Source organism: Carcharodon carcharias, chromosome 14 (assembly GCF_017639515.1).
Source record: "Carcharodon carcharias isolate sCarCar2 chromosome 14, sCarCar2.pri, whole genome shotgun sequence".
Lineage (NCBI taxonomy): Eukaryota > Metazoa > Chordata > Chondrichthyes > Lamniformes > Lamnidae > Carcharodon > Carcharodon carcharias.
Genome location: NC_054480.1, coordinates 7799757 through 7816585, shown reverse-complemented (window position 1 = coordinate 7816585; position 16829 = coordinate 7799757). Strand labels below are relative to the sequence as shown.

General features: G+C 38.3%; 1 protein-coding gene across 1 annotated transcript in view; it reads right to left on the bottom strand.

Moving 5' to 3' along the window:
• LOC121287009 (death-inducer obliterator 1-like) overlaps positions 1–16829 on the bottom strand; it is a 132677-nt gene that overhangs the window by 14886 nt on the left and 100962 nt on the right. The window contains exons 12-16 of the mRNA XM_041204426.1: positions 14873–15002; positions 13116–13653; positions 8633–8786; positions 7115–7204; positions 4558–4753 (exon numbers count right to left, since the gene is read on the bottom strand). Coding sequence (XP_041060360.1) covers positions 4558–4753; positions 7115–7204; positions 8633–8786; positions 13116–13653; positions 14873–15002 — 1108 coding nt within the window. The remainder of the gene's footprint in view (positions 1–4557; positions 4754–7114; positions 7205–8632; positions 8787–13115; positions 13654–14872; positions 15003–16829) is intronic.

The following is a 16829-nucleotide window of genomic DNA, read 5'->3' as shown; positions in this document are numbered from 1 at the left end:
ATGATTGACCCCAGAGGTGTGGTTATTTGAAACTGCTCTGCACTGCAATATTAATCTTTCAGTATGGTGAATTCTATTTTCTACCTAGGCCTGTAGAGTTGGTTCAAATGAACAAAAATGAAGTCAGTCTTATTCTCAAATTACTTACCAAACATATGGCAAGTCAATAAAACCTCCCCAGAATTACTTTGCTGCTTATTTGTAAGCTCAGAGATCTACAGATTGTAACAGTTATATACTAATTAACAAAATTTTAAAAACTTATGCTTTTGAAACTTAAAACAAGCTTCAGAAAATGTGGCTTTAAAAACCATGAAGCAAAAATGTGTGCACATATATTCGAATGTAAATTCACTGGTAAAAAAAATCCAATGTAACTGCTTATCTGATGCTGTTACTAAAAGACATCAGAGATATTTGATCCTATTGTATGCCAGCTAGCCTTAGCTGCAGGACTCTTGTCCATTAAGTTTGTAGCCTCAAATCCTACTGCAGGACCTGAACGCTTAATCCTGGTCAACATTCCAGTGCAATAGGAGTGCAGCATTCTTTTTTGGATGAGATGTTAAACTGAAATCCTTGTCTATCTGTTCCATTGGTTCAGGTGGACACGAAAAGATCCCTTGGTGCTATTTGAAGAGCAATGAGTTCTCCTGTCCTGGCATTCCAACCATTTCCCCCAAACCAACAGATTAAAGGGTAATTTATCTTTTTCCCCATTTGTAGGATCATGCGGTAAGCAAACTGGTTGTTGCATGTTAAAAGTCATTCTCTGCTCATGATTGTAGGACAAGCCTCATTTAAAAGTAGGATATAATTTAAGGAAAAGCTCAAGATCTTTACCCAAGATTACCATATGAATTCAATTCTGCATTTTACTGCTAATTCTCATGATAAGCACAAAGTTGAAGTGGTAAGAACACCCTAATTGTGTGATTATTTCTGATCCTTTGGTACTATACAGGGCAATTTAATTGTCATAAACAGATAATTACTTTCTGTTACAAGGATGATGTCCTTGTGATTTTGATTTTAGACTAGCAATCCTGATTGACGAGTTAAATTCCAGCACTTTAAGCTGTGAAATTGAATTGGTTGGCACCCAAAATGATGACCAGACCTAGGGGACACAAGTTAAGAATAAGGGGTCTCGCATTTAAGATGGAGATGAGGAGAACTTCTCTCTCTCAGAGGGTTGTTGAGTCTTTGTAAATATATTCCCCAGAGAGAGGCAGAGGCAGGGTCACAGAATATTTTTAAGGCAAAGATAGATTGACTCCCTTGTTAGTCAAGAATCTAAGGGTATTGGGGATAGGCAGGATAGTGGCACTGAGGCCACAATCAGATCAGCCATGATCTTATTAAATGGCGGAGCAGGTGAGGGACCGAATGACCTACTCCCGCTCCTAATTCATAAGTTTGTATGCTGCAGTAGGTTGTAAAAACCCAATAACTTTAGAGAAGGGGATTCTTACTTCATGTAATTCCAACCCTATAGTACATTGGTTGACTTTTAATGCCTGCAATGCAATACTGCATTGCTAGTGTTACTCACAACCCAAGAACAAATGAAGCAAAGTCACTATCTATTGCGTAAAACAAACCATTGCTGGTTTGTTAAGGCAATGTTTTAACTTTTAATAAATTATCAGCAAGTGCTGCTGTAGCTGACAGCACGTATAGGTTCCAAAGACCATTCATGGTGAGATAGTAGGGTGGGTGGGACATATTGATCAAAAAGGAGCAGGTATGGTGGCTTAGGGGTCATTTCCTAAATATTCTTGTGTTCTTAATTCAACAAGGGAAGGGACAAAGCACTGTTCATAGCTATTATTCGGAGTCTAGTTTCACTCAACAGCGTATGGGTTAATTGAATTGTTCGCACTTTAGCCAAAAGGCATATAAAAACTAGTTACAAACCACACAACACTGAAGGAGTGTTGTAGCTTCAATAGCACAGCACCAAACTCCTAGTCAGCATTTAAGTTGAAACTAACCTAATCAACTGCTCTGAATGGGCAAGTGTTACCAGTTCTGAATTACAGTATCCGCAGTATTTTGCTTTTACCAGTTCTGAATTAGATTCAGAGATAAGAGCAGAACGCAGGATCAGCAAACAGTACAAGAGAAAGGAAAAACTGGCAGCTATCCTGTTGATCATGGAATACAGTTATAAAGCTGCTGAGAACATTAGAACAAGGGGCATAAAATGGAGCAGAATGCAAGATGCTAAGAATTGAAACAAAGATCATTAACAAAGGTGTTAATGTATCATTTTGTTGTCATTTATAACTAGAACAAATTAGAACATATTGAAAACTGGTACCAATGGGAACCTTCTGGGTTTCATTTTCATAAACAGATAATACAACTTAAATGAATATTAGTCAGGAGCAAACCTCCCAGGTGTTAATTACAGGTGGTGAGCTGTTATCTGCAGACATTGAATCCACATTCACCATGACCAATGAAAAATGAGCAGGGACTGAATTCGACATCCAGCACTGCAGAAGTAAAGTACGCAGGAGTCTTCCCACATTGAATGCTGTAAAGAGAAAACTTGCAGTCTCCGAACTGCATCAAACCCTATCACGGTGCCAGCTGCTGAATCACACTCTCCCATTATAAGGCGCTGAACTTTAAACACTGTCAAGGGTCCAGGATTCAAATACATTGAACGTTGTCATGGTGCCAGGCGCTGAACCTCATCCATTGCTGAACACTTCACACTCACAAGAATCCCAAATGCAATGTTCTGGAAATAACTTTATTAATAATAGTAATGATGAAAACAAAGTTACAATACTGAAAACAAAAAAAAAATTGTACACAAAATATACAGGTGTGAGGATATCAGAAACTACCCAATGTAAAAATCAGCTCCAGAAGAGAAGACACTAAAAGTCAAACCCTAAATATACACAGAGAAGCTGAATAATTATTCCCTGATGCAGAGTTAAAATTATTACCTGAGAACTTTACGTCTCCAAATAACACCAAAACTCATACTTTTGCCTATGTTTCAAGGTTATACTTGTGAGACAAAGTAGTATGTATGCAAGGAATATGAATAAAAACCTTCATAAAGAATTTTAATTTTTAAAAGAGGTATGCAAATGGAGAATATGTAGACAAGCATTTGAGCTGTTTTTTTAAGGGGAAAACATACTTGTTAAATTCTCCAAAACTCTAGTGCCTTAATGCACAGTGCTATTAATATCAATGAAACTGTCATATCCAAGTCCAGTTCTAAGGATGTTTTGCAATGCGCTAGAGTGAGGTAATTTATCATTTAAATGAAAGTCCCAAAGAACAGTCTTGGGTGTAGAAATTTCTGAAAGAAGCCCTATAACACAGTGACAAGTCGCAAGCCTTGTCCTGGGAAAGTTATAATATGATGGAATGCCAGAAAAAGATCTTGCTTTTCTGTGTAAATATATGAAATAGTTCTTCAAAATATAATAAAAGTATAAACTGAAACACAAGGCAAGTTCACCTTAAATGACACTCTGCTCACCTTTATCAGGAATGTTGGCTACTACACGTGACAGACATTTCAAATTGAATGGACTCACCTTTAAGTCATGGAGCTGCTCCAGTTGCTTCTGTATCAGCCAAAAATCAAAACCATGTAGCTAAGACTGCTCATTCTATTTCTTAAGTTCTTAAGAATTTCAAATGACACTTGGTACCCCTTAACGTGCACAGACGTCTGGAAGCTGACTGCCACTCTCGGTGCTGGACTGACAACACCAAACACTAGGGCAACTCCTAGAGCAAACTGCTTTTGAAAACATCATCCAGTCCTGCAAACCTAAATTTTATAAAATCACGTTACAGTTTGTAACGATCATTCATTCGGTTCTTGGGGCTCATTTTAATTAGGGTGTAGAAAGTCACATGATACCAAATGGTGACTGTACATTTGTTTAATCCTGTAACTGCCGCAATGTTGAGTGTGACCATGTAATTGTGCAAGTACACGATTTATAGATTCCACATGTTACTGCGTGCAGCTGGGAAGATGCTTAGACCTAATGGGGTTAAGTATTAGTATGTACAGTGCCACAAAGCACTGAGAGGTGCATCTGACATTGCATCAAACATCTAATCTGTACTGTAGTGTGGGGTGGAAGGAATATAGAAGGAAGGGGTGAAGCCACATCACTTCTGCATGTGGCCCCTCACTCCCACCCCCAAACTAGGTCTACAATACACCCACTGAAGTCAGTTTTAATTACATTCAGCCTAGCTTCCTACAGAAGGTGGTAGGAGAAAGGTATTGAGTATAGTGGATTCTCCCACACAATGGAAAGAGGGATTGAGAGCTCTCACAAATGGTGCAAAAAACTCTTGAACTGGGAGAAAATACATTTAAACAGGCAATTTCACCCGATAAAGAGTTACCACCATACTGGGACATGTGAGTGAGTATATTATGTAGCTGTGTGTCGGCAGCATGTATATTATAGCATTGTTGCCAGGTTATCTATGACTGTTTTAGTTGTTGTTCAACTTGCATTTTTCTATTCATGTTTCTAAATAATCTGCTCTTACCTGGGCCCTCAAAAGGTAATAATTTGGAGGGAATCGGGTCATGGGCAGCAAGCGGAATTAGATAGAGGTCCTTGATGTGTCTGGCGTTATTTGCCACCACGCCGAAGCGCCCCCGGCTGTTGAAGTAGGAGTAGAGCGAAATGTAGGTGACTTCCTCTTCCTCCGTGGCTGGGTGAAAACGAATGAGACAGACTTCCTGTATTTGCCGTGGTAAGAAACAAAAACAAAAAACACTTAAAACAAAAGCTAGACTGCAATTATAGTTCTAACAGTAGCTACATCGCCACATGGACTCCCCTTCCCCATCAAATCTCAACACTTGCATACAGGATGTTGGTTGGGGGGGCGGGGGGGTGGTGGGTGGTGGGGAAGGAGAGGGATCAGGAGGCCATTCAGCCCCTCGAGCCTATTCCATCATTCAATGAGATCATGACTGATCTGCACCTCAGCTCCAGTTCCTCGCCAAAATGTTTCCACCTGGCCAACTCTGTTGGGATACACGTCCAAATAGACAAAAAATTTGGGAGCGTGCTCTGCCAAAAACATTCTTAGTTATGAGGCTGCGCTGCCGGAACGAGGGTGCCTCAGCAAGTCAAATCATTTCGATTATACTTAAATTTGTCCGAGCTGTTTATTAGCACTGTTTGCCCGTATAAAATATGTGCAGGAGAGTTTTCGTGGTCTACGCTTGAAGACCCTGATCTAAATTTGAGCATTGAATTAATTCTTGCAGTTATTCCAAGCAATATTTTTTCTCTAACAGTCTTGTGCCCCAGTGATCTGTTTGACTAAAGTGATTAATCTGATCCTACACAGTTCTGCCCCATTTTTCACAATGCAGTGGCCCATTCAACACCATGTCTTACATTACCATCTGCAGTACTTCAACAACCAGTATTTGTTTTTGTCCTTCCATATAGCCTTTGGACTTAATAATTATAAAGTAACCCAAAGCCCTCCAAAAGGCCTCAACAATTTCTGTCCCCACATGTGGACACTTACCTTGGAATGGGTACATTACTTTAAATGTGAGCTACAGCCCTTTAATGGTTGTAGGCTCATGAATTTTAGTAGCCTTCTATGTAACTGTATTCTATGCACCAGCCTTAAGTGGCAGAGGTCATATATTTTAAGTGATATTCATGAGCTGGCTTTGATAGCTTTTGGTGCAATCAGCTCCTTTGGAGCCTCACACAGCAGCCCAATAGCCAGGATCACTGAATCAGTTCAACATGGTTTCATCCAGCTTGAAAAAGTTTGGAACTCATTAGATTACTTAAGTCAGAGGCTGAATGGAAATAGAAATTTGGAAGAGTTGACACAGTTTGCAGTATATACTGTTAGCAAGGTACTCCAGTGACGTGCTTTGGAATGTTTTACTGTATTAAAAGTTGCTATATAAATGCAAACATATGTTGATAAAAATCACCTAACACCCCAAAAGCCAAGAGTGATTTCATATAAAACAACTTTTCAGGTCCATTTTTCAATAATCTCATGAAATGACCCAGTAGCTTTGTTAGCTAACTCATTGAATACACACTTATAATCATTATTTGCAAATGACAGTTTGGCCCTTAGAGGACTCAAGCATATGTCTATTAGATTTTTTTTTGACATCAGTTCAACAAATAAACCTACTGTTTTGGTTTCACAATGGCATTCTCATACAGTCAAACGCTGTAGGCATGCCATGTATTTGAAATCACTATCCTTAGGGAGCCAGTGTCAGTTAGTTGCTGGTGGGAGAAGCTTTGCTACAGATGTATGCAGACAAACATGCACACAGGAACTTGCAGAGGATCAGACAATAGTTCTAATTAATTTTTTCTTAAATGTATTTAAAATTTTGGACATCCATTTTGAGTATATTATTATAAAGAGCGTTCTTTATATTCTCCAAATTCTAGTCAAAAAGCCATTTCATCACGAAAGCTGTTGACAAATACTTGCAGTAAGAGGGCTACACCTTAGTTACAAAGCAGAGATTAGATATTTACAAGAGAAACAGAGGGACAAAATTCTGCTGGAAAGTGGGATTTAAAATCTAACCAGTAGTTGCTGTTACAATATGCTACAATAACATGTAGCTATAATGTCAAGTCAAATGTAGTTTTACAGTCACAGTATCTAGATCATTTTAAAGAGCATATTTAGCAAGTCTGCTGTTGACAATCTCTAATTACAAAGGTACCAGTACTGTCACAATCTCAAATCTGTGCACCAGTTTTCTAAAGTCAGTAACACTTGAAGAGATGATGTGCGCAGAATGCTTTTGGTTTACTGTTGTTCAGAAATTGTTGAATGAATGTTTTTAAACATCAGCTGAAAAATCAGAATAACTGTTACTTGCAACAGAAATGTGAAAAGATTAGATTTAAGACTAAACTTTTCTACATGGCAGACGAAATTAAAGAACCAATTCAGCTGTAAATACATGCAAATCCCTAATTCCTAATCATGGAGTGAAAGCAAAATGATGTGATGAATTTTATGTCACAATATATAACTTGTAGTGGATTATAACAGTGACACTGACTAAACCACAATACAATACCTTGGAGAGAGATGACTTCAGTTTTCCCACATAATCCCAGACTGTATGGGGTGAAATCCTGCCACCAATATGAATTGTATCAGGCAAATCCTAAGAACACACACAAACAGTTACATTTAAAAAAAATGCAAAAAAAAAACAATGAACTCTGCACTACAAACAGGGTGGTTTATGGCAGAGAAAAATAAAATATTAATTTGCTAAAAATGCAGGCAAGTTGAGGATGGCACATAAATAGCAGGTAGAAAACTCAAATAGTAATAGAGCTGAGCACAAAATCACAAAATGACATCAGTTCTTCTGCTGCACATGTGAAGCCATTCCACTCCTCCCTTCACCTGATACTAACACTAAATCCAAGCTGACTGGAATTGATGTAAACTAACCAATGTTTATTGGCTGCACAAAATCCTGCTTTTTAGTGACAAAATTGGTGACAGTAGCTAGTGCAGATGTGATTAAAGATAAAATTTTGATCTGGTTTCTTGACTATAACAAAATGTACAAAGGTTTTATTTTAACAGCATAGTTAAGAAAAAATCAATCAAGGCAACGCGAAAAGTAAAAGTGATTCAGTAATAACTTTACAACTACTTTTTAAATTATTAGTCATGTCTTTTCCTCCCTTCTAATTGGAGTCATTTTGCAATAATTAGGTTTTAACCTTACAATAAAAGAAACATATTCAAAGTCTTAATTTCTAAAACCCCTGTCAGGAGACTTCCAAAATCAAGACTCATGACTTCCAACTAATATGTGGAAAAGATTTTTTTTTAAATCACTACACTTCAAAAGACCTGGAAAAATATCAAAGTTTGTAAAGTTATTTGGCTCACCACAGAAGATTGTTAGCTATGACGTCTTGCCAGCAAACAATAGAAAAGAGTATTTTAAAAACACTATTCATGACTGTTCCTGTGCACAGACTGTGGAAAATACCCTTAAAGTTTCTCCTGGCTCCACATCTCCCAGAAAAGTGGAAGAGTTCACTCGCATTTAACATTCATTTCCAATCATTACTGGTTCAACAGGACCTGATTGCCTTCCCAGCCCTCATTGCAAAATACACCTGCTAGGAATAATTAAATAGTTTTAAAACTAGCAGTGTGTATAGACTTAAGAACCCTCTGGTTGTCACAAAATCAATGCAGGAGTTCCCTCAAAGCCAGCATACTCATCTAGCTTCCATACACTATTTCCAGCAGAACGGCCATATAGCAGTCAGGAATGGGGGAACTTGCACAGATTTTTTTCTTGCCCCAGCCGCTAAGTATTCTGCTCGAGCAGGCACCTCAGCTCAGCTCAGAGTATTCAGTACAGGTTTAGCATAGAAGGGAATTTCATAGTGATATCCTACATGGTCCTATGTCTAGATTATCATTTAGGCCTAAGGCAGAAATGTTGGTCAGTTAAGTAAAGTGCTGCTTGTGAAATTTCACACCAGCAATGAGTCAATGCCCAAAAACAGGAGAAAATTTGCTGGGGAGGGTGGGGTGGATAAGAAAAAAAGTTTCTTACCTCAATGAGGTAATCAATAGATCCAGAGACTGGATAGGCTTTAGTGACAAACTTTGCTACACCATGCATATTGATAAATCCTTTCCAAATTGCATCCAGGTGAGAGAGGAACAATGAAGTATCTAATTCTGCTGGAGTCTTTGCCTCTGAAATCCTGTAACAAAAAGTGTTAGTCAGACAAACCTGATACAACTGTGACACCATCTCACAAACTGTTTGTTGGAGCATTTACCCTGTCTATTTCCCTTAATAATTTTAGATTCCACATTAATTTAGATATCAAGTCTTTGTTATAACATTCAGGTCGGATGTGCAAAATTAACAATGTTTATTTGAGGTCCACGTGAAGCCTCTTTATGGATTTTGTTTGTCTTTAAAAATGAAGAGTCAATAGAGAAAAGGTGTGACAATGAAACAATAACCTGCCTTTTCTCTTTCCAGATGCTAACTAGAACATAGGAATTGCTGAACAAAATATCAAGATTCATCTAGTTCATCTTCTGTCATCCTGACAGTCACATGAGATAACAATAATGGAGTTGTTGACCAAACTGAGCAATCAATCTCTATCAATTAATCTACAACAGTGGTGAGGAAAAACAAAGTAGTTGGGAGCTTTGGGAACCATGGGTCCAAAGTCAACTGTTCCTCCCAAGCATCGTAATCTCATCACAGGTCATGTCTCAAATTACTCATGCAGTGGATCCCAAAATGTTATTTGCTGAAACAAATATATCTTGCTTGTATTTTAATGAATCATTGTTAACTACTTTCACTGTTTCCCTGGGGGGGGGATTCTATTCTATAGAATGACCACTCACTGAAATACTGGGCCCAAGCGCAACATTGGTTTTGTATCCTGCCTGATTTTACTCTCCACTGAAGTAAATGGGGAGGAATATCAGGCATGGTGTAAACCTGATGTTTCACCCAATCTCCTAGGTTTCTTGTTTTGCAAGGTTAAAATTAACCCCATTGTTTCTGCAGATAAGTTTTGAATTTACCCCACTTTCAAGTGCAGGCCATATCCTCTAGATCTACTGTTGTGGATGAGGTGAAATAGTTTGTAACAATGTACGTTATTCAATCCATTTAGAATCCTAAAAAAATAAGTGTATCACCTCAATCTTTTTTTATCCAGTGAGTACATACCCAATTTCCAATATTGCTTCTCCAAATCCAAACCCTACCCTCCATCTCTTCAAACACCTTGGTTTGCTTTCTGTATTTTTTAATAACTTTAATATTCTTGTGCTGTAGCCATCATAAGTTCCCACTCAAGACAGCATCAAGAACGGTAGGGCACAGATTCAAAATAATTGGCAAAAGAAGCAAAAGTGGTACGAGGAAACATTTTTTTACCCAGAGGGTGGTTGGAACCTGGAACCAACTTCCTGAGAGGGCAGTGGAGGCAGGTTTGATCGAGGTATTCAAAAGGGAATTGGATTGCTATTTAAAAGAATGAATGTACAAGGTTCCAGGAATAAGACAGTGGAGTGAGACTAGGTAGATTGCTCTTTCAGAGAGCCAGTGCAGACTCGATGGGATGAATGGCCTCCTTTTGCAATGTTAAGGTTCTGTATACAATATTCTATGTGCAGTTGCAATGATTTATAAAGTAACAGGATTGCCTCACTATGTTAATATTTCTCAACAACTGATTTTCTTTATTCACTGCCAGCAAGTTTTGTTGCAACAGCTTCAATTCATTGAAAATCAGGACCCCTATAACTTTCAATTTTCCATGCACATTATTGCCTTTCCATTTCAGTAACAGTCCCTTCTTCCTGGATATTTTGCCCCTTCTGAGACACTTTGCATTTCTCTATATTAAATTTCACTGGTCATCTGTCTATACAATTCCCAAATCCTCCTGTAACTTGTCCTGTGCAACTTTACTGTTTACCATCTTCATTAGCTTTGTAGCAACTGCATGTTTAGCCACTGTGCTTGTGACCCCTAACTCCAGGTTATTTATAAAGGTGTTAACAAGAGGTCCCAAAACAAGCCCACATGCGATCGCACTGCCAATATTCTCCTAGGCTGAGCACAATCCCTGTACCACTATTTTCTCCCTAGGTCCTATTAATCAGCCAGTTACCTATGCATGACATGATCTGTAGTGAGTGTACCATGCTTGGGAGGAACAGGTGACTTTGGGCCCAAAGCTCTCCACTGCTGTTTATTTTCTAGATTGGTAAGATCTGTCCTTCCCTAATCCATATTGGCTATCTTTTAGGACTATTTTTTATCCAAATGTTCCATATTATCTTCAGCAAGGATTTCAATAACTTTACATGCAATGGAGGTCAAACTCACTGGCTTGTCATTTTCCTGGATTTCTTTTTCTATCCTTCTTCATTGAACTGATTTCCTACATATAAAGATAGGAGCTAAGGGAGCAGCCTCTGAACCATTCAATTTGATCATGCCTCCCAACAAAATCAACTGGTGCTTCTAAACAACTCCAATTGTTTCAGTAGCCACAGCCTTTTGGAACAGAATTTCAGATTTCCAAAATATGCTGATTTTTTTGTTACCGAAAAAGGCATAGAAGAAATAAAGGATGAACTTGATCAGACACCATGCTATAAAGAACTTTAGCAGCTTTGGGTTTTTTTGTTACCGAAAAAGGCATAGAAGAAATAAAGGATGAACTTGATCAGACACCATGCTATAAAGAACTATAGCAGCTTTGGGTTCCTCTTCACTACACAGCTCCAACCATACCTCTGCAAGTCCTAGCCCCCAATGGCAAATTTAAATCCATCCGTGGTTTCGCCTCATCTCATCTGAAGTCTCTTCCAGCCTTCTAATTTTCCTAAGCTCTTCACTTCTATGGCTTCCTGTGCAACCATCCCCCAACCCATTGCCCCCTTCACCCATCTTTGGCAGCCATGTCTTTAGTTGCATAGGCCCCAAGCTCAGGAATTCCTTTCCTAAACTGCTCTATCTCTCCATCCTTCTTGAAGACATTCCTTAAAATCCACTTATTTGACGAACTTTTGATTATCCCCAATTTCCTTTTCTTTGGCTTGGCATCTGTTTTGTCTGACATTTCAGTGAAGTTGTTGTTGGAATGGCCCTTAGAACAAAAGTAGACATTAATTCGTCCCAACTGGTAGTTACCCAGCAGAAGCATAAGGTGCACTGTATTGTTGCTAGGCCTAACTTTGGAATGGTCATCAGACAACTGAAATACCTGCTTCAATGTGGAGTGGACAACATGCAAAGGAAGTTTATTGATTTCTTCTTGATTGTGTGAGTATACAACCAGTGTATATACTGGTTATGAGGGAACACTTTCACTCTTGACTTGGGTACATAAACTTCCCTTCTCCCAAGGGGCAATCATTACACTGCACATTACATTTATAGCTAGCACATTCCTATCAATCAAGATTTCCCTGTGTGGGAAAATTGGTATTCAACTTCACTGAGCAGTTTGGCCTGGAGTACTGAGAGTAATTCTGGGCACCGCACCTTAGGAAGAATATCTTAGCTTTAAAAGGAGTGCAGCATAGATTTACAGCATTATACCTGGACTCCAAAGGTTAAATTACGAGAAGAGATTATATAAACTATTGCTATATTCCCTGGAATTTAGGAGGTTAAGGGATGATTTTATTGAAGTTTTCAAGACATTAAGGAACAGACAGTAGATAAGAAATATTTCTACTCATCAGGTTCTAGGACTAGGGGCATAGTCTAAAAACTGGAGCTGGAACTTTCAGGACTGAAATGAAGAAATACTTGTGTACAAAAAGGTAGAGACTTTGCTAAATTAATTGAGTGTGATTGATTTTGTTATCCAAGGGTATTAAGAAGGATATGGAGCAAAGGCATGTGGAGTTTGGTTACAGATCAGCCATGATCACACTGAATAGCACTATGGGCTCAAGAGGTTAAATAGCCTACTCCTATGTTGAATAGCTTGACATCTGAAAAGCGATGAAACAATAATGTTCAAGTCAGAAGTGTTTTGACAACTGTTCAGAGCAGTTAATCCAAATCTTACATGTTGTGTTTTAGTCAGACAAGGATTTTAGGATGTTGGAGAAAGAGTAGGGATGAGAAACTGATCTGAATAGGAGTTTAACAGGAAGAGAAGAAATGAGTTTAGATAGTTTATGTAAAGCCAATTAGGATTTCTGGCTCTTGTGTCGAATTCAATTACAGCCCTTCACCATGGCACAGGTTATCTGGTCTTTAATTTTGACTCTCAGTGGTAGTATTATATTTGCGTTCTTCTGGCTGTCTATACTTTTTAAAAATAATACAAATTTCCTAAATGCACTTGAGAGCTACAGCAATGTTCACTGCTAAATGAACTGTCGTGTGCCACAAGCAACCCTGCTTCCTGTTTGAGAGCTACTTTCACCCACGTTTTGGAATTATTTTGTATGTAAATCTAGTCTGAATGTTGTTCTGACTGGTGGCTTTGTGTTGCTGAAGTAGTTTCATCCTTACGGTCCTTACACACCTTACTGTTGTTGATACAGTGTAGTTTTGCTCAGGTGCAGTTGATGGTTTTGTCAATATAGATTTGGGAGCTGCAGATGTCAAAATGGATTTTGGTGCCTCGTCCTCCTCCTTTTCAGCACCAAAGGTTCTCCCCATCACTGTCTCAGAAACCATGGTACCAGCTGAAGACATTGATAATATAGGTTTAGGGACAATGGAGGTGCTAAGTGAAGAACCTACAGTGATGGATGTTCTATCTGTCCTGGCAGCTCCAGTTGGATTACTGGCTGGTGATATGAAGGAGCTGCTGGCATGTTCTGAAATAGGCTGTAAAGTAACTGCATTGGTAGCCATAGAGACTACTGATGGAGTGGAAAGAGTGGTCATTTCTTGGGTTGAACCATGGTTCTCTCCAAGTGCTAAAACAGTCACTGTTGCTTTGTCTTGTTCTTGCTGACGTCTCATATCGAGCCTTGATTTCATTTTTGGTTCGGTTTTTTTGGTTACCACTTTCGGCTTCTTAGGCATTGGTTCATCGTCTGAGACTTGAACTTTTCCTAAAAGGGAGTGCAAATCAAGAAATGAGTTAAAAGTTTTGGGGTTAAGTTTAATACAGATGTGGCTTGTGCTACAGCTCATTGATATTATTTCTGGAATGAATAGCCTGAATTGATGCCTATTTAACTGTTAATATTGTTCACTACACTCATGTTTCTAAGCATGCCAGTTGATCTTTGATTACTTTGCGCAGGGACAAAAAAACATTTTTGGAATTGGGCGTAGGTAGGATATGTTCATTAATTGCAGTTCCATATTCATTTGGGAGCCATTTGCTTGACCAGATCCAGGGCTTCAAGCCAGCAAAAATTAGAACTTGAATCATTAAAAATTCTCCAACTTAACGTGCAAGTGTAATGGCAACCTTTTGCTTTGTTGAAATAATTGGATCTAATTGGACCCTACTAGCTACACATGCACTAACAACATATGGTGAGTATCAATTAATCATAAAGCAATATTGTATACAATGGGTGCAACTTTCTAAGGACTCTGCTTAAGGGCACTTAGGGATGGGCAACAACTGCTGGCTTAGCCAACAACGTTAATATCCCATGAAACAATTTTTTTTTTTAAAAAAGTGGCAGTTTATCTGTACATTATTTGTCTGCTGTGAGGAGGCCTGGCCAGAGGTGTAGCGCCTCAGAAGGTACAACCCTACATTCATTCAAATCTTTTTTTATCATGCTTCAGACTCCTATTATTTTATTTATATATATATATATATATAAAATAAATATATCAAACTCCACAAGCAATTAGTTTGAAATAGATTTATGTAAGATATAAGCCTACAATCCAATTAAAGTACAAGAATGTTCTGTTGACAAGACACTTAAGCACTGAATATGGTTGCACTGGTCTCTGCATGACTGACCAACATTCAGATACTGAGTTATGATGATGTGGAATGCACTGTCTAAAAGCAGTGCTGGAAGCAGATACATCAGCAACTTTCAAAAGGAAACTGGGTATAAACTTGAAAAGAAAAAACTTGCAGGTCTACAGGAAAGAGCAGAGGGGAGCAGAACTAATTGCACAACTCTTTCAAAGACTCAGTAGATAGGATGTGCCAAATGGCCTTCTACTGTGCTGTACGCTTTTCATTAGTGTAAAGATGAAGGCTGCACAATTCTGGTTTTCTCACGCCACTGTTGCACAGTACTGCATTGATAAGTGTTCCCATGATAAATCCTAAAACGTTTTAGTGCTGTTTACCTGTACAAATTCTGCAGTTCAGATCAAATAGGTGAGCTCGATGTTCATCTGTTGTGTCTTTAAGCATGCTGCTGAAGATGTCAGGTAGGGGATGGCTAATCTTCTGAGCAGGGCGCATATCTTCCTGCTCCTGAGAAACAGACACAAACTTCAACCTCATTGAAAGACACTAGAGAATTGTAGTAAAAGTAGAATGATGCACTTACAAACTGTTATAATATTGAGCATATAAATTCAAATTGCAAACAAGCACAATCTAAAACATATTTACTGGAGTGGAATGCAGAATATTTCAACCACTTTTTTTTTTACACACAGCAAGTTGTTATGATCTTGAATGCACTGTATGGAATGGTGGTAAAAGCAGATTAAATAGTAACTTTCAAACGCAATTGGATAAATACTTGAAGGGAACAAATTTACAGAGCAATGGGAAAAAAGCAGGGGAATGTATTCAATTGGACAGCTCTACCAAAGGGCCAGCATTGAGATGATGGGCCTCCTTCCATGCTGCAAAATATATTTAGTGAATATAGCAAATTAGGATACATTCTTTTATCATTTTCAATATTTCTAATTCATTTCATTGACTTTGTTCTGCAATCATCAGTTAACTGCATTATTTAGTGTCTCTGCTTTGCTAGTGACATCCTGTTCTGTCCAGTTCCAATGACACCACTGTCCAGTAAATGCTGGCTTTGCAAGTGACCTCCATATCCTGAAGAATCACTACGGAAAGCCATTCTTTGAACCACAGATTTCAGGTGAAGTTATAAAGAGGCAAGCTACTTGTTTTTAGAAGAATCACTAATAACAGTCAAATTCTGTCTTGTGCTCAAAACCTGCAGCTCAGTCTGTAATGAGCCAAGCAGCACATATCATTGATTGAATTTGAAACCTTCCTTCCTTACATGACGACCGACAAATTATATTTAACCCGGAATAAAGGTAATTTTTAACATATTTTCAAATAATGTAAAGTACAGTAAGCAATTTGATATAAGCATTAGTATCACCAACCCCAACCGAGAACAAAAACAAATCAGTATTTCACTCTATCCACTGATCAATTTTATAGCAGCAAAAGAGAGATCATGGAGGGAAAAAAAATTACCAGGAGCAGCTGAAAGAAAAAAAATGAGGATAGCTGTAAAAGTAAACGAAAACAATGATAAAAGAGGATCGGATTAACTTCAGATAAGACCTAGGGAAGTTCAGATACAGAGCACCTGGAATAGCCTTGACAACAAAAATATTAACAGCTAGGAACTGACAGGGCAAAGGCCACAGAAAAAGTTTGTGCATAATGTACAAGGTTTAGAAATTTTCAAAACCCTAAGTTCAAAGGATGTATACAGTGCTTACTGTGCTTTGGTCAATATTCCTTTTACTGTGATGATAGAACAGAAGTTGGTTCAGATATGAAGGCACAACCTGACTGCAGTTCTCCACTAATTATTTCCGCTGATGCTATAGTGATCATTTGGTATTACCAAACATCTTTCAAAATCTACCATGCAAATATTTTATCTCACTGGCTGTCTTATTTAAAAGAATTATGTCATGATGCACCACAGTTCCCTTCATTATTCAGAACGTTTGTTTCTGCAGCAGCTGTATTTTTGTTCAGAATTAAATCATTTCCATGGCAGTCACAAAATACAAAAGACAGAAGATCCTTTGTATACAAATATTTTGTAGCTGTAAGAACAGTGTGCATTAACACTCATAGATGGTGAATATCCGCTTTTTAAGTGTACCAGGACAAGGGTCTAGAAGTACACTGAAGAACTGCAGCTCGTGTAGGTAGATTTAGTTAGCAATTCCATCTTGCATATCTGGACCTCAAAATACTGTTTATTTAAGTGATAATGACTTAAGGCAACACTAGAATAGCGCTGCAGTTATGTTGAACGGTGCCATGAAACACAAGGTATATCAGAACCCATTTGGAGTT